The sequence below is a fragment of the Dermochelys coriacea genome, chromosome 18 (genome assembly GCF_009764565.3).
Source record: "Dermochelys coriacea isolate rDerCor1 chromosome 18, rDerCor1.pri.v4, whole genome shotgun sequence".
Classification (NCBI taxonomy): Eukaryota; Metazoa; Chordata; order Testudines; family Dermochelyidae; genus Dermochelys; species Dermochelys coriacea.
In genome coordinates, this window is record NC_050085.1 from 21,771,626 (window position 1) to 21,791,486 (window position 19,861).

The window sequence follows — 19,861 nt, forward strand, 5'->3', positions numbered from 1 at the left end:
AAGGATTGAGTTTATTTTTAATTACTGATTATTTGAATGTCCAAGTTTCACAGCCAGAGTTTAACACAGACCAACTGTACGTTTTAAGAGACTAAGTCTTCAGATGTATATCCCATCTCATCAGACTGTTATACTTCCAGAATCTCTTCTGGTTTTGCTATTCTGGTGCTGACTTCAGTATCTGATTGTCCATCTTCTGTAACGATGCTTCCTAAACAGCAATAATTTCTCACTTGCTATATGGCTGCTTCATTCACTGAAACCTTGTATGTTTCCCAGGTTCTTTGTGCACCATGCTAGTTTTTGTCTTGTCCATATTCAACTCTAGACCCGATTCTTCGCCATATTCATGTATAACCTCCACTAACTTCATCAGACCTTCTTTTGAAGCGGCCAACAGCACTGTGCCCTCTGCATAGCAAATGGTGCTCACCCACTCTAGGTACTACCACAATATAAACGTTCATAAACAATATAGATAAGAGGGTATTTGCTGCTTGCAGCTCAGTCAGTCCTTGGCCTCTCTGAAGAGAGTGATGATGAGGGGGCCCAGTTAGGAGGGTGATGTGGCACCTGTGCACTCGGAAAGAAAGAAGCCACCAGCTGGTCCCCCTCCAGCCACTGACCACAAGGTAAGGGGGAGGAGACAGCGCCGTTCATCCCCAGCTCACAGGAAGCTGCCCTAGTTTGTTGGCAGCCTGGGAGAGCACAGCTGGCTCCCTGGCTGGCAGGCTCAGAGGAAAGGCCCAGTGCTGTTCCCTTCCCCACCCCCTATGTGGCACCTCTAGTGCTGGGCTGAAGCACATGGGGGGAGCTTGCACTGTCCAGCCTCACACCCCAGCTTAGCCTGAGCTCATCCACTTCCAGAGCTGACATTACATTACCTTTCACAAGTGCAGCTTCCCCAGGCCACCACCCAAGGACGTGTGCCCGCACTGCACCTGGAGAAAAGCTGGTCTCAGGGCGTCAGTGTGGCATCCTGTTAGCTAGGGGAAGCACAGCCGGTGGACATGGTGTCAAACACACCAGTTGTGCCTACATGGAGCTCGGCGCTAACAACGTGTTCGCAGTGCCAGACAAGCCCCGAAGGCTTGGGCTGCACTTAGCAGGTGTCCGCATGGCTTTGCTGGTCAGGGTGTGAAGGACGGACAATCACCAGCACCATGGTCGCTATGTTGACAGACAAGAACATAGTTCGGGGAAGTGGCATTCCTACACCAGGAGCACTGACTCCATTGGCACGGGCTGCATCTGCACTACAATGTAACCAGGCTGCCAGAGGCTCCATGGTGCTGTCCTTGAATTAGAACTCAGAGCCTAGACACGAATGCAATGGCTCCTGAAAAGTGCACTGCACCAGGAGCTCTCCAGTATCCACGGGGGGGAGGGGGGGCCCTGCTTACCAGCTGCTAAAGCCACCTCCTCAGGAGTCTGCACTAGCTAGCAGGGCTGGCCAGGACTCTGGGGGAAGCCGCTGGATGCTGCTCCACAGCCAGACACAGCCGCGTTGGCATCTGACCCCGGGCCTCTGGTATGGGAGACCAGAACATGCCCCTGCAGGCACCAGGAGCAGCCCCTCGTCACAGGGGGAACGTGGGAGAGGAAATGTGCATCCCTTTCCTCCTTTTTGCAGTGTTTATTATGTAAATTCCAGCAGAGAACGTTCCCCCCTTAGGGTCTGACACATTTCGACAGCGAACACTTCAAAAGAACAAGGAGTCCTTTTTATCTGCTCCTCTCATTGGCACATCTCCTCCCCACCATGCGCCCCCACGCACCTGGGGCATGCCTGGCCCAGCTGCTCCAGCAGAGCACAGGGCACACAACGCTGCCTTTTCCCCACGCTTCACCTCCTGCACATCTCCGGGGATTTTCAGCCCAAGATAAATTCTGCTCTGCTGAGGCTTTTTCCAGAGTAGAATTTGAAGTAAGAATCCTGTCAGCACTGAGCTATTTAAAAAATCCCAGCCATCAGCTCCAACAGTCACATGCTCTCGGAGCCCGGGGTCATCTTTAGCACCTTCTAAATAAAATCCGCTCATCTGGCACTCGGCACTCGCTCGCACTCTCCCCCCGCCCCTCCCTTACAGGCACCGTTTAAATCCCAGTTTCTGTCCCTCTTCCCATGTTCCTTGCCTCTCCAGGGAGCACCCTCCCCTTCCCCAGGGGGGGGAAAAGCTGGCCTTTACTGCCTTGTCTTTTGGACTGATCCACCACTGGCCAGGGATAGGCTGTGGGATGGGTAGTCCAAAGAGAAGCAGTAGCTGTCCAGGAATGAGTCACTGACTTTGGAGGCCAGAGGGCAGCTCCCCTCAGCCACAAGAGGCTATATTTAGGAGGGGCTGGCACAGGGCGGTCCTGGGAAACGTTCCGGTCTCTCGGCTCGGCAAACAGCCTGCTGCTTCACCAGGGCGTTGCACTGCTGTGGGGTGGGTGGCTTAGCGAGAGGACCGACTGTCTGGGGCACACATCTCACTCTCGCCAAGGTGCAGAGGGCCTTGGAAGACTGGGAGAGGGGCCCCGCCCTGGACCTTCAAGCACAAAAGGAGCCTGCTGTGCCCTAACAGTCATGGCTACAGAACTGTCCCCACATTAGCCACACAGGGCGGGTGGTGCCCAGCCAGTTCCTGAGGTACAAGCTGCGGATGCATCTAAAGGGGCAGATGCAGCAGTGGGAGGATGAATGGGGCAGCAAAGGGGGATGATTCTGCTGGTGACAGGTGGAAAAAGAGAGAAAAAAGAAAAATCAAACATAAAAAGGTGCCAACCCCCAGTGGAATCAGGCCAGATTTAAAGCAGAAACAGTAAACTTGCTGCATTCAAATTAGGCATCTAATGAAGCACGAAATATAATTTCAGGTTGCTGAATTAGTGACTGGCGGTGCAGAAAAGCACTGGATCGGCCTGGCTGTCTGTAAGCACAGCCTACCAATGACACCTACCCTGGCCTACCAGTCTCCCACCCCACCTCCCACTGCCCCGCAGTGTGTTACTGTACATAGCTCACAACAATAGGACATCAGCAGTGCAGCTCCAGAGTCACACCAGCGCCACCGAGAGCCAAACGTGGCCCCTTGTCTCTCCGGCGAGAGGAGCAATGGGAGCATAGGGACAGGCAGGGAAGGTGAGTTCCAGAGAAATGGGCAGAGTGACTCAGAAGGGCTAACATTGCCCTGCCCGCCCACTGAGCCAGGTGAGAAGAATGTCTGCAAATGAGGAATCCCTGCTGGCCAGTAGGCTTCTCCTCCGTGAGTCCCCCAATCCTGATGGGGTGCTGCACTGCCAACATGCTCCACAGTCAGCACTGGCTTCATGAAGCCAGTCTCTGTGTCCCTGACAGATTAAGGGACTTGCCTAAGGACACAGATTCAGTCAGTGGCAGAGTGGAGATAAGGGATTCCGGTACTACAGTGGCAGGGGCCGTGGAAGTTGGGAGAGATGGAGCTCGGCTGTTTCTGGCTCCTAGGCCCCCTCTTAGCCCACTACCATCTGGCTGCTTTCTCAAACGCAGAGGCTCCTACGGGCAAATCACCCTCCACAGATTTAGCTCGTCATTTATTAATAGCCCTCAAGGCCAGCACACCAGAGTTCTCAGGAGCACTGGCATGTTATTAGCAGGCTGCAAAGCTCTGCCCCACCAGGGTGAACCATGCCCCAGCGCCTACCTGGGGCAACATCTCCAGAGTGGAATGCAGTCACCCTCTCCACAGGGGCCCCCCACTTACTGACTCGTGGCTTCCGAGGGCGGGTATTATTTGCTGGCAAGGTGTGGATGAGCTGGCAGCTCAGGGAATGAAATCTCAGCCAGGCCACACGTCTCTGTCGTGTTTTGCCTGCACAATGCTGGGCCTTTTCGAAGGGCTTTAGCAAAAGGCCTCACAGACCAGCTTCCCCGCAGCAGCTCTCCATCCACTGCAATGCATGTGCACGTATTCTTGCCTTACATGGGTCCTGCCAGTGCTTCTCCCTTCTCTCCCCAGAGTGGCCACTCCCAGAGAAGCCAAAGATACACACAGGATCCTGCTTAGAGGAGCTGCAGCCGCTACCAAAAGAACCAAATGTATAAATGCGGCAGCCGAAGCAGGGAAATCTGCTTCACTCGCCTCTGCTGGGCATTTCATAGGCTGCTTGCCATGCAGTAAATACAGGCATTTACCACCCCCCGCTGCCGGGTGTCAACACTGGGCCTGACACAAGTCCAGCATTATCTTAAAAGCCACGGATTCCCATCTCCACTATACATGACAGCCACAGAATAAAGCATCACGGGCACTTGCCCAGACTGTTCTCAGTTCCATGCCCCTTTCTCTGGCTAACTCCAGATGCGCAGCCATCCCTGACTCCAGTCCTGTGCTCACAGCCCCCTCTTGTGATGGAGAGGAGGGGCTGGCACGCCCCATGGCATGGGACCCACTTACCTCCATTCTCCATCACAAGCCAAACATGGGAAGTGCTGGGGCAGGACCAATCTGAGGCCTCACATGGGCTTCTGCTCCCTTCTGGGGCCTCGCTTTCCTTGCCCTAAAGCTGCAGGAATTCATCTGCACTCCTCCCTATCGATGTATTCACATGCCCTCCCCAGCACCGTGGTTTGTGGGTGCCTCACTGGCATCCCTCCCCCCACCCCACAAAGCTGGGCAGTGCTATTACCCCATGCTGCCAATGGGAATGCAGGCAGAGAGAGACTTGCCCAAGGTCACTCAGGGAGGCAGTGATAGAGTTGGGAACTGAATCACATTCCCCAGAGGTCCAGCCCAGTGTCTTAACCACAAGCTCGTCCCACCCTGCCCCACCACAAGGCTCCCCAAGACCCCCCCACAAGCAGATGGGGCAGCTGCACATTCACTTGGCTCCTGCCTCAGTAACTTTCTGTGCTGAGCGGATTTGACAATGCTCAGGCCCTGGGACCAGACTTGTCAGCGTCCCAGCTCCTCTCTTTATTAAGGTTGATCTTTAATTCCCAGCTCCTCATCAATCGCTCCCGACGCACTGCCTTCCCTCTGTCCCTCCACTTCTATTACGCGGGCAGGAGCGTATGAGAAAGGCACTTCAAAGACATCATTATTCTGCATTAAACCATCTTTGCCATTTATTAGCCTTTCAATTCATCACATGTTCTGGCTCTGGCTACATTCCTCCTCACTGTGCACCCAGCCCATTTGGTTCCGGGCGTGCACAACGGTCCTGCATGCACCAACCCCGCTCGTCCGCCCTGACAACGTGGGACGTCACTCGCTCCAGGCCCAGTGCTCCCTCCATCCCACACAGCCCTGCAGACTCCCTGTGATTTATTAGCAGTGGAAACTCTGAATCAGAGAACTCCAGAAAAGAGCCAAAGTTCAAGGCACGAATCCCACAGCCTCCCCCTCTCCCTCCACTGCTGCGTGAAGCTGTTTCCTTGCTGCTCTCACACATGCGATTCAGAGGCCAGTTTCGCAGGTCTGGGTCCTAGCAGGCTGAGAGCTGTGGTAGCAATGTGTGGTCACACAGAGCAGGAGTGAAACTCGTGCTCAGGAAAGAGCTGCAGAATCCCGGCTCCCTAGCAATGGTGCAGGCACTAGCACTGTGTGGGGACCCAGCGCTTCCTCAGGGAGCCCGGCTGTCTGCACTCACACCGCTGGTAGAATACGTGGGACCTTATCATGGAATTCCTGATGTGGAGAAACCTGCCCGGGAGGCAGGACATTCAATGAGGTTCCCCTCAAGCAGCTTCTCCAGGCCCCTCTCTTGAGGGTGTGGGGTTTGCCCCATTGCCCCAGAACCCACAGCTCTCGGGGGATCTGCTAGAGGCCAGGGCCAAGGCCCTGTAGACCTGCGGGTGTGGGCAGTGGTTTCCACAGCACAGAGGGGCTCTTACCAGGAGCTATTACAGCCCTAGGCCAGGGGATGAGGGCTACAATCCCCCAGAGACAACAGACCTCCCCTTCCACACAGGCAGGGAGAGAACCCCTCCTCAGCTTGTCCTCAGAGCATGGCCTTGCGCTCTGGCCCCGGCATTTCTGGGAACGGCGGCAGGACACCAAGGAGGGGGTGGCAGGGGAGAGTCTGATTAATTTCCTCCCTGACTCAATTCACTCCAGTACCCAGCCATTTCAGAAAACCCCAGGTCACTTGATTATTCTTTGTTAACAAAACATCCTACAGCCCCAACAGCGGCACTGTCCCAGTGTAGCAACAAGAGAGCCCCATGCTTGGGGAGCACAAACACCAAGTCATGATTTCCATGGCACCACCAAACCTGCAGCCAGGACCCAAACTACCCCCATCCCCTTGTGGGACTGGAATGGCAACTTTCCACAGTCCAGCAGCAAGTGCCCCAGGGCACAAGCCTGCGCTACAGCATTTACCCTGTGCGAATGTTGCCTGAAATGTCCCCTCTGGACACCAGAAACCGCCGGTCCGGGGTTGTATCAGCCTGGGCAGCTTTCCCCCTTTGCGCACGAGTCACTAATCCAACCCCTCCTGCCCCCCAGCCATCACTCACCAGAATGGGAAAGCCCATCAGGAAATCATAAATGAACACGATCCCGGTGACCAGGTAGGTGATTTGCAGAGAGGTCTTGATGGACTCAGAGCCGTCGATGGATGAGCGCCGTTTGCCCTGCGCGTCCTCCACCACGATGGCAGGTACGTTGAACTTATTCCTGTCGACGCTGTGCCCCGTTTGGACGGAGAAGGTCTGGAAGAGGGCGATGCTGGTGCAGACGACGCCCATCGCCACGCTGCCGCTGATAAGGAGCAGGAAGCAGACACCGAAGCCCAAGCCGATCTCGGTGACGATGAAGCGGCAGTCCCTGGCATAGAAGCGCTCGGTGGTGTCGTGCCATCCGACTGCTGGCAAGGTGGAAAGGATGAAGGACACCATCCAAATGCCCATCACAGTGTGAACAGCTTGTTTCTTGGTATTGCTCAACCTGCAGTGGTGGGGGGAGACAAGACAGCATTCCTTGGGTACAGACGAGACCCGCAGGGCAGCGCTGTCTGGAGAAGACCCAGAGGTACCGACTGCCCCCAAATGTCATGTCACCACCAGGGCAGAGGCTCTCGGGATACAAAGCTCAAAAGGAAAACAGCCTCGTGATCTACCATGGTGCTCAGTGCAGCAGGCAGCAGAGCCGTGCCCGGGTGGGAGGCTGACCCTGACCCTCTGCTGAGGAGGATGATATGATGCGGGGAGGAAGAGGGCCTGCATTATTTGTGCTTGTGTCAAACTGGCTGGAGGAGGAATTGAGCTGGGCACACCATGCAGAGACACTGGCCAGCTGTTCAGAGCTTGGGGCCCTTCCCAATCGATCTCCAACTTTGCGTCACAAGCGCTTGTCAGGTTTCTAACTGGGACATAACCCGCCCATGCGGAATTCACCTCCCCCTTAGCACTGCCAACAGGTCCTGTTGTAACTGCCCCTCTCCAGCTGCCAGCCAAGCAACGCTCCTGCTTTCAGCTCCTGCAGAACGGGGCAGCACGCAAGGGGCGAGCGCTCTCCCAGCTGTCTACAAACGCAGGGCCCGGTCCTGCAAGGTGCTGAGAGACTTCAACTCCCACCAACTCCGCACACCTCACAGGGCTGGGCCCACACTTTACCGACACACAAGCCTGCAAGAGCCTGAGATCCTGCTGCCCTGAGTCACAGCACTAAGCTCCAGATGGGGAGGCCGTGCTGCCTCTCCGGCGTGGCGGTGCCGTTCGGACGTTAGCCACACTGGGGTTTCTCTGTGTGGGGCTGGATCCGTACCCTGTCCTGCCGCTCCGAATGCTGTGGCAAGGGGATGATTTCTGGCAGCCTAGTTCAGCTCCATGGTGCTACTCAAAATTATTTCTGGTCACTGGAAAAAATACAATTGCTCCAGGGAGGGTGTCACTGCCCAGCCCGACTCCCGTCCCATGTCCAGCCTTCTGCTTTTGGTAAAGCTGTTCACAGAGCTAGAGAACTGGGTCCTTCGGCAAGTGGAGGAACTGACTAGGCGGGTGCTATGCTTGGCTCCCCCAGGCTGCTGAAAAGAAAAGGGTCTGTCTACACAGCACTGGCAGGTGTGAGGCCTAGCTCAGGCAGACACGGTAGCTCTGCTTGAACCAGCATGTTAAAAAGAGCACGTGGCTGTGGTGGTCTGGACAGCGGCGTGGGCTAGCTGCCCGGGTACGATCCTGCCTGGCCCCTGTGCGGACTCAGCCAGCCAGTCCTAGCCATAAGGCCACACTCCTATTTTTAGGCACTAGCTTGAGTCAAACTGGTGTGTGTATGTCCTCCCAAGCAGGGAATGAAGCCTCCCAGTTGCTGGGTAGACACAGCCCAGGAGAGCAGCATTATTAATATTTCATCATTTCATACTGTGTTGATTCTGTTCAATCGTAAAAACACCCAAAGCAGCGTTTTTCCTACTTTAAACAGATAAATACTTGTAAGGGATCATCTCTTTGATTGTTGCTTAGAACTTCAAATGACATGTCAAAAATACATTAGTGTCAGCAGCGAACTCTCACTGGAGCCACCAGCTGATTTCATACAGGCTGCCAAAAGCCAACAGACAATAGAGGCTGCTGATCTTGACGGACGTATTCAATTTGGAGAAGTAGGGGTAAAATCCAGCCAGTGTCTCACCTAGCTGAGTGCTGCTGGGAAGTGTTGCAGTTTCAGGCTCAGGCTGGCATGACTGACAGGGCTCCAAATTGAGAAACATTTCTATAGAGCTTCTCCAGGATTGAAGCTCTGCTTATAAACCCCAAGATAAGAGTCAGTTTTGTTTTGCTTTATGCTCTTTTGAAGGCGCCCATCAGATATTTTGTCATCTATTTATAAGTACTACTCCTGCAGCCTCTGAATAAAACAAAAAAAGGCTAAGGAGAGAAAGCGAATGGAAAGCAGTTGGTTAAAGGGAGGTAAAAGGAATATTCGGAGAACCGTTCCAAGGGCATGTACAAGAAATGAGAATGAGACAGACACTAAGTTGTTTTTTATGTAAACATCTCTCCAGTTAGAAGAAAAGGATTCTGGGGGATTGCTGCAGCAGTTTTCACACGCTGGAAATTGCATGGCTCCTCTTGGCCAGGCAGTTTTCAGAATTCCCCGAAAGCCCCAGGGAGCACACACAGTGTGACCAGCTTCCCAGTGGGGTGGTTGGAATCCACCCTAGCAGGAAAAAATTCTACAGTACAGAGAAATATTAGAGGAAATGTATTTAAATTGCAGAGGAAGTGATAAAAGAGAATCAGATCCAAATATATCAGAGAAAGCAGGAACTTGTATTGAGTGTTTATGATTTTCCTGCATTTCAGAAGCTGAAAGAATAAACTCTTAAGGATAATTCTTTGATCAACTGCCTTAATATTCTTTCTCCAAAACATCAGGCCTAACAGTGCTCTGCCTCTGTGTGCAGAATTCAGATGGGACATTTGCTGTTTTAAGGGGGAGCTGAAAAGCGTTTTTTATCATCCTAATTCCGGTTCTGTAGAGAGGGAAATACAGAACTCTGGACTCTCGTCTCAGCAGGGAAATGCAGAAGGAGCCAGCTTTCCAGTCCATCATGCTCCCAGAACATGGCAATAGATTAGCTCATTCTAAAAGCTGAGATTTTAACTGAAACCATATTTGTGCTGCTCACAGCTGGGCGCCAGGTTCAGTCCATTTCTAAATACAAGGGGTTCCCCATTTCTAGACTTATTTCAGGCCACCTTGGAATGTATCTTTGCATGGGATGGATTTTTATCATGTTTTAAAAATCAAAATTTGACTGAGGCAGAAAAGAAAACTCATTGTTTTGCAGGGAGAGAGAAATTTACCTGTAATTGACTGGCCAGCGGACCATCCACATCCGATGGTAGGACAGGGAGGTGACTGAGAAGCAGGTGACCAAGGTTAAGGTATAGAAGGTGGAGACAAAGGCCTTGCAGAGGCCTTCGCTCCATTCATAGTCTGAGCGCTGCCGCCGGAGCTCGATCGCAGCGTACATAGTGATGGGGACGGCTATGTTAAGGATGTGAGTCCCCGCCAGTGTGCAGATAAGGAACTCCAGGGGCTTCCATTTCTTCTGCTTGGCACTTACACTCAAAATCCCCCAGGCGTTGGCTAGAATGGAGATCCCCGAGCAGACCAGCCAAGCTACCGCATTGTTGTGTAGTCTCTGATCATCATTCATGGTGGAGGGTGGAGTCACCATCAGATGAGGCAAGTTGTGGATGACGTCCAAGGAAGAAGGAGGGAAGTAAATACATCCTACAGCAGAGTGCAATCCATCCAGGGCACCTTTGGGAGGGATCAGGCGTTGCAGGGGAGCACCCAACCCCAGACGACTCTGGAAGCTGCGGGAATACAGAGGGTCTGGCAGGTTAAAAGCCTCTCTCATATGTTTTGCCCGTCATGCCTACTGCTGTGTGCACAATGGACATGCAGCTGAACACTGCCATCCCCAGCGCGGGTCCCTCCAGGACAACGGGGAGGCAAACGGGCCGGGCAGGGCAAGCTGGCACTGCAGCTCCCCATGTGGCTAACGCAGAGGGTGTCAAACCAGCATCCTCCCCCAGGAGTAAAGTCGCCCAACCCAAACACCCTTTCATGGCCAGTCACAAGATGTGGGGAGCTTGAGTAAAGCCCAGGAATAAATATTAGACTGCAGGCTACCACGGAAGACCACTGGACCCACAGCAAGTCTAGCCAGCACACTGGGGGTGCCGCTCCCGACAGTCAGCTTTGTTTGCACAGCACCCACCGCTGGAAGTGCGGCTAAGCGCAAGCAGGCTCCAAACGCAGTCTGCTTTGTGCAGACCCAGAACTGTCCCATGAGGTGTGTGACTGGGACGGCCTGGCAGCGCTGGGCTCGCTACCTTGTGTTTAAATAGGTGTGAACGCAAACGTTTGGGGGAAGGGGTGGAGTGGGGGAGGGGTCTGGAGCAGTGCCGGGTGTCGAGCCCCCCCAGCTCTTTTGAAAGTCAGCGCCTGGGCCAGGGGACTGTGCCCCCATGTTCAGTGCCTGAGGAGCCTGCACTTGGTGCAGCTGGATGGTGGGAGCTCAGCCACTCAGGGGTTTATACCCAGATTTCTCACAGTCTGCCCTGAAATTGGTACTCAGGCTCTTGCATCGCCATTGAGTGTGTCACATGCACAATGCCCTGTGGCAAAACCCCCTGCACCCGAGATGGCGTGGCCCAGAACAGCAGCTCTGCCCAGGGACCACCCAAGATGCGTGCATGGCGGAAGCACTGGAGTTCTTATTCTGCCACCAATTCCGAGACAGAACCTGAGAGTCAGAGACTATCCTGGGCCAGGTTCCTGCAGCATAGCAGGGCAGGGCCTGGGAGGGTTTGTAAAATCACTGCCCTGAACAGAGAATGAAGTGAGGGGCTTAGGAACTCTGGCAGTCAGCTGACTTTCAGCAGACCCACATATACCAGTGCATCACTGTCGGGGGCTTGTGAGCCCAGAGTCAGACACAGATAATGGCAGCTTAGCTACAAGGAGCTTTGCTTGTGGTTCAGGGTCTGCACTTCTAGGAAAGAAGGGGATTTTATGGAAGGGGGAAGAGCGTGTTTCTATGCATCGCTCTTTGGGCTGTAGTGGCCGCAGCGCTGCCAGTGGAAGAAGAAAATTGCTACATATTCTGTCACAAGTTGAGTTTTGTTTTGTGTCTTAATGTTTCCTTACCAAGGCTAGTTTGGGGAAAATCAGGAAAGTTTGGGGAAAATCAGGAAAAAGTACAATTTCTACGGATGTCCCTCTAAAAGCAGCAACTTGATATTTGATTAATTAAAAAAATCCTCTCTCTCTATCACGCACTTGAAGTTAGTTTTGTGTTGTATTCTCTTCAGACTCTGTTTAATGAATTGTACTTGACTTTAACTATTGGACATTAGCTGTCACACTGTGATTCACTGTTTAATCTGGAAAGTGTTTTGCTGCAGTTACAGAGACTTAAAAATAAGATACATTTTTCATGAAAACTCTCACAACCCCCGAGACTCCAGTGCCTGAAAACCGAGATCATCAGCACCACCATGTGCTGCTTCCTCTGCAAGGCAGACAAGACCACACCCCAACATTCACCAGGCCATGGAGGTAATTGCTCCCCCCCGTCCCCCCAGAGCAGTGGCCCTGCTACACTCCAGGAGCCTGGGCACTCCAGCTCGCTCAGCCTCCCAGACATTTCTCAACACCACCGGTCCCCACCCCTGTCGTTTGAACTGAAATCATCCAACGGGTGATTCTTCCCCCCCACCCCACCCCGGCCAGGAGCTCAGCAACAGCTTTGGCAGAAGAGAAATTTGCAAAGAAGGAAAACTTGCTTAAAGTGCCCAGCCACACCTCCGTGACTTACTGCTCAGAGGGCCAGGACCCTCCATTCATGCTCTTCGCATCCTCCCCCATCTATCTGCCGTGTTCAGGCTGCCCACAGCCCCTAGATGAGACACAGACACGGGCGAGCAAGCGGGATGACAGGACATGCACAGCACAGAAAAGGAGCAAGAGCAACAGCGAGAGAGTGGGGGATGGAATGACACGAGGATCCCCGTCCTGAGCAGAATGGAGGAAAGGACGTGAGCACAGACAGGCCTGAATGGGGCACGAACATCCTTCTCGGGGGGGCTGGATTGTCAGCTAGGGCAGCATCCTCCTCATCCAAAGTCATACGCTGGAGGAATGGCAGCGTCCAGACGCCTCGGTGATGGGCGCACTACCAGAACTGGGCACAACGGCGGAATGCGGGGGTTAAGGTGAAGTCCACGGACACATTAGCTCATCCCGAGTCATTCTTGCCACCCGTAGAGAACAGGCTGCATTTCTTAACTAAGGGGCTCATCACCCTCTCAGCTCAGATCAGTTTCACGCCCAAGTGAAGAGCCGCTCCTGAAGACTAGCTCGGGTGTCACATTTCTGGAAACCGTGGGTGCTTCTTAAAGAGAGAGGGCTGATTTGGTTTTTTAAGTGATCACAGAAGGGAGACGAATTGCAGGAGCAGCTGCAGCAACCAGGTATTTGCAGTGTGTGGATCAGGAATCTCCCCTTCACACTGCTGTTGACATGGATGGTCTGGGGCAGCAGCTAACCCAGACTCTGGTGAAGGAACAAGCCCAAAAGGCTGCTGGCAGAGCAAGGCCGAGGGGTGGGAGGTAGGAGGGCAGCCCAGAGCGTGTCTGTGCACACTGCAGGGCGTGAGGGGCAGGGTACTCACGGCCTGGCGCCGTATCACAGAGCGGAGCAAAGAGGGACACATGCCACGTGCTGTGACCTGTGTGCTTGGGGGCCCTGCCTCCTGGTGGGGATGCTACCAGCCCAAGGATGCCGCTGTGCAGCTTGGCTGCCTCCCTGTTTCGAGATGGCAGAGCCCGCCACGATTGTGCCAACATGACAGCAGCTGCCAGAAGCTGGGCCTGGACGACGGGAGGGAACGCTGATCATTGCCCCGTTGGGTTCATTCCCGCTGAAGCACCTGGCACCAGCCGCTGCCCGAGAGGAGACTGGGCTAGATGGCCCATTGGTGGGACGCGGTATGGCCGTTCTTATCCAAGGCTCTAATGAGGCTGTGTCACCAATAACGCCCACCTGGGGGTCTGCCCCCTCAGCTCCCCCCAACACCTCCCAGGAAGCACGCCTGCCACACTGCCCTTGCTCGCCGCTCCCCCGCCCCCGGAGACCCTCTAAAAGCATCTCCCTGTCACAGTCTTTGCAGGTGCTGAGAAGCCCAGCGATGGCTGAAGCTGTGGCTGGAGCCCTGGATGACACACGTCCCAGCTCAGGGGCAGCAGGATGGTACGTGGGGATGAAGGTGTGACCAAGTCACCTGCTCACCTGACACAGGGCAGCACGCGCCTGGTCCAGGGACTCCCAGTCTTTGTTCTCCCCCCTTCCTCATGCACCCAGGGCAGGACTAAGCACCCCAGAAGAAGGAACCACCCCACAGCCCCCCCCCTCCGCAGGAGTCACAGGGCAGCAGCATAGAAGCCGCAGAGCATGGAGTCTTGGCAATAACACCCCACTGAGATGCATGGTGCAGCTCCCAGAGCTGTTGTTTCAGGCTGCCCACAGACTCAGGCAGGCACCACCGCACCGTTACCCTGGGTTTCTATTTCCAAGCTTCCCTTCACAGCCACAAAAGCTAAAGCTTTCATTTAAAAGAAAAAGCAAGTGGGTAGTCTGAACTCATCACGTGACTCCAGGAGCTGGGGCCTTCAGCACAGAGATCTACAGTGTGCCTGTCTTAATCTGGCCTGAATCAGGTGCTGTTGAGCTGCCAGCCCCCTAGTTTCAATGAGGAGGGTGTGGTGGTACAGGGGGCCTGGAATCAGGGACTTGCTTCTCTCCCAGGTTTGCCAGCCCCCTTCAGGATGAGACTCACCTGTTTTACAGGCTTCCATGTGGGCTGGGACTGACACGCTGAGGCTGGGAGAGTGTTTTAATGGGGTCTTCTGGGGTTGGGGAGGTTTTGCCTTTCCAGGAGGTCTGGGTCTCATTTGCAGTTCCTATTTTCAACGGCTGTAACATGCAGAGTGTTTGATGGGTACCCTGGGAAATCTAAATATATAAACACACATTAAAAATAGAAAACCAAGTCAGAACTGCCTGGGGGCTCTGCAGCTCAACCTCAGCCTGAGATGGGAAGTCGGGGATAACACAGGAATTATTTTACAAACACCTGGTGAAATCCAGCCACATTTGCTAAAAATACACTTAGAATATTGAAAATATGTGGCTATTTCTGCAGAAGATACACTATCTCCCTCTCTTTTTTGACTGCCATGGCAACCCAACCATCATCAAGGGTATAAATATATATTCAACCAAATGTCTCTTTTCAGGCGCAACCAGCACAAGTCTGAACCCTCAAATGTGTATCATATCAGACAAACCCTACTGGGACACTCATTTTTTTGCACAAGACAAACATTAATTTTGACCCCTTACAGAGAGGGGAAATCATTGCCCTTTAAAAGGATGCAAGGCAAGGTGCTATAATTAGACTCGTTGTGAATAAACCCAAGCCAGGAATCTGAATCCATCCAGAAAATTAACCCCCTTAGCATTTCACTTTCACATTCCTTATGCAGGACACCTTGATTTCTGGCCTCCTGGACTTCTTTGGCAGCCTAGCACCTATTTCGGCAGCACACAACAGTGCAAGCAGATGGATTCCCTTGCACAGTTGCAAATGTATACAAAGGAAGCAGTGAAACATGCTTTCCAAAGCATGGAAACCTCACCACTTGCATGATTTAAACCCGGCTGGGCAGAGCACTGAAGAATGCACTGAAGGGAAAGATTCAACCCATGCAGAAGGAGGAACTAGAAAGGACCCTAGATATCTTTCCTACCTCTAGCGTGGGGTTATTAGGCAAATGGAAAGTGAGGTGCTTTCACTTCTGCACTACAATTTCATCAATACTCTCCTTCACCGAGAAATACTATTAACAATTCTGTACTTGTATCCAGAATACAGGATATCCAGCCTCTAAGGTGCCACAAGTACTTCTTTTCTTTTTGCGAATACAGACTAACACTATTCTGAAATAGTCTCTAAGGTGCCACAAGTACTTCTTTTCTTTTTGAGGATATCCAGCGTTTCTGGATTTTACCAATAAAAGCTGGTAAGACGACATCAAAGATTATGCCAGAAGAGAAAGGAGGATTGTGATTAAGACACTGAGTGGGGCTCAGGAGATCTATGTTCAACTCCTGCCACTGCCACGGTTTCCAAGTGACTTTGGGCAAATCACAGGCTCCCTGTGTCTCAGATCTGAAGATCAGGGACTGCAATGCTCTCTGACACCCACCCCTTTCGTGTCTTATGTATTTAAGATGTAAAATCTTTGGGACAAGAGCTGTCTTGCTATGCACAGTTGGTACAGTACTAAGCCTTGATATTGCAGGGCCTCTGAGCACTCCTGGAACACTGCTATAAATCATTTCCCAGTTTGTGTTTAAATGAGCTCAGAGAATAACCAATTTTAGCTATTTAACATTACTTTTTCGTTTTTCAGCTTTCCCATTGGATTATGTCCCCAAATGTGCTGTTGAAAGGTTAAATATATTCAGCGAAAGAGGAAGCAGGAAGATGAAGTTTGCAACTTTTTGCTTTCTGTAGGTTAAACAAGGGACCCTTTTCTGAGCTGAAAAATGTAATGGGGAGTGAAATTTAGACTAAGATACCTTCAATGCTTTTACCCCTCCAAACTAAATTGAATTAGAGCTTGTAGGGAACTCAAAGTTTGCATAAAATAAACACTGCATTTCAGAAAAGAAAAGAAAAAAATATCAATTAAAATCCAACCCTATTTAACTCCATTTCCACGCCTTGCTTTTCTGGTTGGACAGACTAGATCATCCAGGAATCCTAGGATCAGAGCCCTAGGCCCTTGATAAAGAAGTTCTACAGCTAATATAGACATTTATGGTGCCCCCCATCCCCTTCTGCTGGTCCCTGACTGCCAGGATGCTCACAAAAGCTAGAAATGGAAGACAGTCAGTGGATCATGCAGTCCAGGTTACAGTCCCCCTGTGTGTGTGTGTGTGTGTGTGTCACTTTTCCCCATGTTGGTGGGGATAGGGTGTGTGTGTTACCTCTTCCCGTGGGGTGGGGTGGGGTGGAGGGGCATCACCCCTTCCTGTGTGAGCCCTAAAGCCTTAAAGATAAGAAGGTAAATAAAAAGAACCCAACTACACAGTATTTCTTTTTAACAGGGGCTCAGTCAGCTTGATGCTAATTTGAACGTTTGTACTTCATGGTTCTGACTGATTGCCGTTGAACTTGCTTGAATATGAATAATTTTACCAGTTGTTCCATATTCAGCATAGGGAAATATAGTCACCTTATGCAAATGAAGAAGGTTGAAAACCACTGCTCTGTGTCCTACAAGATAGCCGATCCCAAGTTCTCTCCCCAGCGGTTTCAACCAGTTTGGCTGAGATCGCTTCTCAGAAGATCGAGCCCCCTGGCAGCTTATCCTCACAGACTGAAGGAATAGCTAGGATCATCTGTAACCCAGCTGCAGTTTCAAACATTCATTGCCTGACCTCTAAATAGGATACCTCCTGCTGGTTTTGCTTTCTAGGGTGAGAGAGTTTAAGGCCAGAAGGCACCATCTAGATCACGTAGTCTGACCTCCTGTGTACCCCAGGACACCAGCACTACCCTGCACCCGCACACTAAACCCAACATGGAAATGGGGCCAAAGCGTTACAGTCCCCAGGAGACTTGACTGATACGTATACGGATACGATTTACCTCCATGACTCCTTCGGCATCAGCCCCTGTGACAGGGGCAGGAAACAGGCTTGGACAACAGCTCAGGATGTGCTTCCTGAGGCACTGACGAGGCATCTGCCTTTTATTTAGGGGCCCAAAGCTGGAGCTTCTGAGCAAGGGAGAGCAGAGGCCCCCCATCAGTCCCCCCATGATGCTCCAGGACAAGCCTGTGACAGAGGCTAGGACCAGAGAAGCTGTGGGTGCAGTTTGGGCCTTCTGAGTGGACTCATTATCCCAGAAGAGATGGAGGTTTTGATTTAGCTTTGAGAGACTGGTGAGAGAAACTGAGGCAGTGGCTGCAGTACTGTGGCAACAAGGCAAGGCCCTCTCACTCTTACTACATGCCGGTATAACCAGGTCAGCCGCTGGCCAGCGACCTGCACTCTGGTCACATGCTACACACAAGAGCAACAGGGCCACTCTTCCTGCTTGATTGCTCCCCACGAGGGCTACATCCGGAGACGCTCTGTCTAAGGAAGCATGGACTTGGATGAAATGGGACACGATGCTGCCACTCAAGAAAGGTGCATCCTCAGCACGTGGTTGTATAGCACCGCAGAGAGGAATGTTATATTTCCATGCGGCAATGGCAAAACATTGCAGGCCATCCAAACAGCGCAGCAGCACTACACAGTCTTTGAAAGCAGAGAGCTTGGACCTGGGCCATTTATCACGACAACTAATCATGTGCAGCCTCACAGCCCAGAAACTCGGATGCTGGGAGTGAGCAGCGTTCTCCCTGGGTTTGTCTTCTCCAGTTTGCTTTTATTGTTATCAGGTTTTATTTAGTACACAGCGATGGCAAAAAGTAACCACCGAGACTGCACTCTGGCAAGTGCCTTTCTGTATGAAAGCAGCGCAGAAATGCACCGTGATGGGTATGGCTTCGCCACACACTTAGATCCCACCGGGCAAGATGGGTTTTTCCCAGTTTAGGGCATGGAGCTGCCAGCAAGGCTGGGGTTTTGGTCAGATAGGAACTGACAGGGGAAATTAAGGGACAGAGCTGTTCCTAACGCAACCCCTCTTCACGTTAATATAGCCATGCATCACCCTCCTGAGCAGAGATGAGTGGTGCATTCAGTTCTGTGGTTTGATTTCCCAGCCTTCTGTTCAACCACACTCGATACCCCTCCCCACACACAACACCTTCTCTCCCCCTCCCCCCGAGGCACAGCTTCTCAAAGAGGATGTGCATAATGAGCTTCAGGGGCCAGTCATGGGTCCAGTTCTCGTCAACATTTTCATTAATGACTTGGATAGTGCGTGGAAAGTAAGCTTGACACCAAGCTTGGAGGGCTGCAAACACTTTGGAGAGCAGGGTTAGAATTCTAAACAAGCTTGACAAATTGGAGAATTGGGTCTGAATTCAGCAAGATGAAATTCAATAAAGACAAGGAAAAATCACGCACACAACTACAAAATGGGGAATAACTGGCAAGGTGATAGTACAGTACAGCTGAAAAACATCTGGGGGTTATACTGGATCACAAACTGAATGAGAGTCAACAATGTGATGCATCTGCAAAAAAGGCTGGTATCATTCTGGGGTGTGTTAACAGGAAAGTTGTGTGTAAGCCACAGGAGGTGATTGTCTTGGTGAGGCCCCAGCTGGAGTGCTGTGTACTTTAGAAAGGTTGTGGACAAATTGGACAGAGACCATAGGAGAGCAACCAAAATGATAAAAGGTTTAGAAAACCTGACCTTTGAGGAAAAGTTTAAAAAACAGGGCATGTTTAGTCTTGAGAAAAGAGCCTGAGGGGGAATCTGATAGTCCTCAAATACGTAAAGGGCTGTTATAACGAGGACGGTGATCAATTGTTCACCATGTCCACTGAAGCAACGGGCTTAATCTGCAGCAAAAGAGATTTAGGGTCGATATTACGGAAGTTAAGCTCTTGAACAGGCTTCCAAGGGAGGTTGTAGTATCCCCATCACTGGAGGTTTTTAAGACCAGGTTGGACAAACACCTGTCAGGGATGGTCTAGGGTTACCTGGTCCTGCCTCAGCACGGGGGTTGGACTTGGTGACCTCTCGAGGGCCCTTCTAGCCCTACATTTCTGTGATTTCAGCAGAGCTGGAAGTGACAGCACAGCAGCCTTGTGCCAGAGGGAGTCATTTCCTGGCTTCTCTTTGAAGCCATTCTTGAAGACACAAGGGTTGTAGCTGCTGCACTCAGCAGGCCAGTCCTCATGCTGCACACATGCTGTAACCTATTTTCCACCAAAGAGAACCCCTGCCTGTCTCACAATCTCTCTGCCAGTCACAGCACAATGCTCCTCAGACACCTCACATCTTGGTACAGATTCATCTCCGGGAGCCACAAGGAGCAGAGAAGCTCAGTGCAGTCAGGCCCTGAAAGAGGACACACACCTAACTATCTGTGGATAATTACCCTCTGAGAGCAAGCTGGTCTAAATGGTGACAGGCTGATCACTCACTCCTGCTCCCAGGCAATGCCTAGTCACCAGGGAGGGGTTTCCCATCTCCAAAATGAACTACTCACAATTGCTCAAGTGCAACCATTCGTTTGCAGTTTTCTTTGGAGCACAATGTAGTGGCAGGCCAGGGGCAATCTGAGCTTTAGGTCAGGCCCCATGAATCTGTGACAACTCCCGTGTTACTAATCTATAGG

The 19,861-nt window shown here is 52.0% G+C and overlaps 1 protein-coding gene across 4 annotated transcripts in view; it reads right to left on the reverse strand.

The window, feature by feature from the left end:
- The window catches only part of GPR153 (G protein-coupled receptor 153), a 47,347-nt gene that overhangs the window by 17,870 nt on the left and 9,616 nt on the right, over positions 1-19,861 (reverse strand). For 2 of the 4 annotated variants that reach the window (XR_006276347.1, XM_043499979.1), the window contains exons 1-3: positions 14,323-14,503; positions 9,776-10,294; positions 6,485-6,914 (exon numbers count right to left, since the gene is read on the reverse strand). Coding sequence is in view for 2 of the 4 variants with exons in the window: in XM_043499979.1 (XP_043355914.1) it covers positions 6,485-6,914; positions 9,776-10,152 (807 nt within the window). In the remaining 2 variants the exon portion in view is untranslated. Of the gene's footprint in view, positions 1-6,484; positions 6,915-9,775; positions 10,295-14,322; positions 14,504-19,861 lie in introns of those variants that run through there. The other 2 variants (XR_006276346.1, XM_043499977.1) reach the window with 1 other exon arrangement.